Below are 3485 nucleotides of genomic sequence, written 5' to 3' on the forward strand. Positions count from 1 at the left end.
ATTTGGTCGAGGATGTCGAGGGGATGACGAGGGTGGCCGCTCTGGCTATGGCTCTTAATGCTCAGAGGGTTTATCCCCAGAAGGATTATGACGCTTTGCTGCAGAAGTATGAAACGCTGGAGCATGAATTCGAAAATTACAAAGATAAGTATGAGATTCATACCCACGTTGTCGAAGACCTTTGCAAGGCGCATGACAAAGTCAGGGCCCTGGAGGCCGAGGAGAAGAGGTTGCGAAAGCGGATTGCTGATTTGGAGGAGTCTCATCTTCCTTCCGCCGAGGAGGCCGAAGATGGGAAGGCTTTGGAAACTCGCTCTCAGCTGCTGGGCAAGGTGAGGGAGCTCGAAGTTGATTGCGTTGCTACTCTGGGGGTTGGATTCAAGGCGGCCGTGGATCAGTTGCGAGTCCTCAACCCGCGTCTGATCACAACGGGGATCAGCCCGTATAACAAAGTTGTGAACGACCAAATTGAGGCGAACCCGGATTTCGATGATTAAGAAGATGGACAGGACGTCCAGGGTGGCGGAAGAAATGGGGCTGAGGACGATGATGGTGGTGATGTTTGATTGGTCCATTTTTTCTTGTTTTCTGGCCTGTGCGCCAAGATTTTTTGTTTTGTGGCCTGCGCGCCAAGATTTTGTCGGCCTTAGAGTCGTATATGCTTTGTATAATGGGCGTTTGCCCGGTACTTTTGGGGCCTTCGGGCCGTTGTAATGCACTTTTCAGATATTTGTTATGTTTATTTTAGCAATTCGTTGTATGTTTGCTTTCACATGCTCGACCAGTATTTGTCATCCGATTGTATAGGGAACTAACTGGGTAGGTGGGGTGTATTCCCGACCTGAAGTGAGTTCGAGGTTGCGTTCGGAACCAAGAACTCAAAGCGCGGACCATCCATCGCGAGCTGGCGTCCGACCAAGGTGGTACTACGGCGGCGGGGCTAGGTGTAGGTCCCCCCGTCGAATCGGGTAGCTGCTCGGCGGGAGCTGCGACGCGATTTGTGATGTTTGAGAAGAAACGTCCGTACCGAGACGTGTTTTTGGGCCGACCAGGTGGCGTCGTAGCCGTTCGATGGTCGTTGATCTCGACGTGAGTCTTAGCTGTATTATTGACGGAGTTTTTCGGCGTTCCATGGTCGAGCTAGTTTCTCCCCGAGTAGGTTTTCGAGGTAATAGGCTCCGTGTTCGGTTTTCTCGTAGACACGGTAGGGGCCTTACCAGTTGGGAGCAAGTTTGCCTTCGCGTGAGTCTTTCTTGTTTCTGAGGAAGACGAGGGATCCGACCTTAAACTCGCGCTTGATAACTTTTGCGTCGTGGCACAAAGAGATTTGTTGTTTGATTTTGGTTTCTCGGAGTGATGCTCCGAGCTGTATCTCCTCGACCATGTCGATTTCTTCCCTCATTGCCTCGTCGTTTAGTTCTTCTTCAAGAGGGAGCTCGGTGCGACGGGATGGTTCGCGGATTTCTACTGGAATGACGGCTTCGGTTCCGTAAGTTAACAAGAACAGGGTTTCTCCTGTCGTCGAGTGTGGGGTGGTTCGATATGCCCACAAAATGCTGTGGAGCTCTTCGACCCAGGCCCTTTTTGCTTCTCCTAGGCGTCGCTTCAGTCCTCGGAGGATGACCCTGTTAGCGGCTTTGGCTTGCCCGTTGGTCTTGGAACTTCTTGTCCGTGAACTGTGTTCCGTTGTCGGTGATGAGAGCTTGGGGTATTCCGAATCGTGCGAGCACATTCCGTTTGTAGAATCGTAGTATATTGAGAGAGGTGATCTTGGCGAGGGCTTCGGCCTCGATCCATTTCGTGAAGTAGTCCACGGCGACGATTAGATACTTGTTCTGATATGAGCCAACGGGAAATGGTCCCAGGATGTCCATTCCCCACCAGGCGAAGGGCCAGGGTGACGATAACGATGTCAACTCGTTCGACGGAGCGAAATGCATGTCAGCATGGCGTTGGCATTTGTCACACCTTTGGACGTGGTCCTTGGTGTCCTGTTGCATCGTCGGCCAATAGTACCCCGCTCGAAGAGCTTTCCTGGCTAGCGAGCGTCCGCCGAGGTGCTGTGCGTTTATGCCCTCGTGAATCTCTTGTAGGACCTCGAGGGCTTGTGCGGAGTCTAGACATTTAAGCAAGGGGATGGAGAATCCCCTTCGGTATAGTTTGTCCTCGATCACTATGTAAGAGCAGGATCTTCGCTTGACTGTCGCGGCCTCTTTTTGGTCGGATGGGAGTTTGTTTTTCGTTAAGAAGTTGTATACGGGGGTCATCCAACAATGGGCTTCTCCGATGGCATTGACCGTGGGCGGGTGAGTGATCGTTTGTACACTTGGTCGGGGGAGCGTTTCTTGAATCACGGATCGGTTGCTCCCCTTTTTCCTGGTGCTTGCCAGTTTAGAAAGGATGTCTGCCCGGGCGTTGTGCTCGCGGGGGACGTGTTCGACCTTGACTTGGACAAAGTTTTTGGTTTTCTGCTTGACCATAGCCAGGTATTCGATTAGGAGTTCATTTTTGGCTTGATAATCACCATTTACCTGTGAAGCGACGAGCTGGGAGTCAGTGTAGATAGTTACGATCCGCGCTCCCAGGTCTTCAGCAAGGCGGATTCCTGCTAAGAGTGCCTCGTATTCGGCCTGGTTGTTGGATGTTTGAAATGACAGGATGAGTGATACTTCTATGAGGATGCCTTCGTTGTTTTCGAGGATGATGCCCGCCCCGCTTCCTGACGAGCTGGATGCTCCATCGACGAAGATCGTCCATTCGTCGTTGGCCGCTGTCAGGGGACCAGGGATTGTCATCTCGGCTACGAAGTCGGCTAGGACTTGTGCTTTCAGGGCCTTTCTGCTTTCATATTGGATGTCGAACTCGGACAGCTCCAGGGACCGTTTCAGCATTCTGCCGGCCATATCTGGGCGGCCCAGTAGTTGCTTGATGGGCTGGTCCGTTCTTACGACGATGGTATGCGCGAGGAAGTAGTATCGTAGTCGTCTCGCCGCAGTGAAGAGCGAGAGGGCTACTTTTTCTATTTGCTGGTACCTCACTTCTGGCCCTTGGAGGGCTTTGCTAGTGAAGTACACGGGTTTTTGTCCTTCGTTCATTTCTCGTATGAGCGCCGCGCTTACGGCTTCGGCAGATAAGGCTAGGTAAAGGTAGAGCGTTTCTCCGACGTCTGGTCGGCTTAGGACGGGCGGTTGCGAGAGTATCTGTTTGAGGTGGGATAAGGCGCTCTCGCATTCGTCAGTCCATTCAAAGGTTGCTTCTTTGCGTAGAAGTTTGAAAAACGGGGGGGGGGGGGTGTTGGGCGGATTTCGCGACGAAGCGGGATAGCGCGGTGAGTATGCCGTTTAGGATTTGGATTGATTTTTTGTTGTTCGGTGTGGGGAGGTCGGAAAATGCCTGGCATTTGTCTAGATTAGCTTCCATGCCCCGCTCGGTTAGGTAGAAGCTGAGGAACTTCCCAGCTCTAACCTCAAACATGCATTTTTTCG

At 52.2% G+C, this 3485-nt stretch overlaps 1 protein-coding gene across 1 annotated transcript; it reads right to left on the bottom strand.

The window, feature by feature from the left end:
* Positions 1-1628: 1628 nt before the first annotated feature.
* LOC131643219 (uncharacterized) lies at positions 1629-3095 on the bottom strand. Its single transcript, XM_058913375.1, has one exon. The coding sequence runs from the start codon at positions 3093-3095 to the stop codon at positions 1629-1631; it is 1467 nt and encodes a 488-aa protein (XP_058769358.1).
* Positions 3096-3485: the final 390 nt, after the last annotated feature.

Source organism: Vicia villosa, unplaced genomic scaffold, assembly GCF_029867415.1.
Source record: "Vicia villosa cultivar HV-30 ecotype Madison, WI unplaced genomic scaffold, Vvil1.0 scaffold8, whole genome shotgun sequence".
Taxonomy (NCBI): Eukaryota; Viridiplantae; Streptophyta; class Magnoliopsida; order Fabales; family Fabaceae; genus Vicia; species Vicia villosa.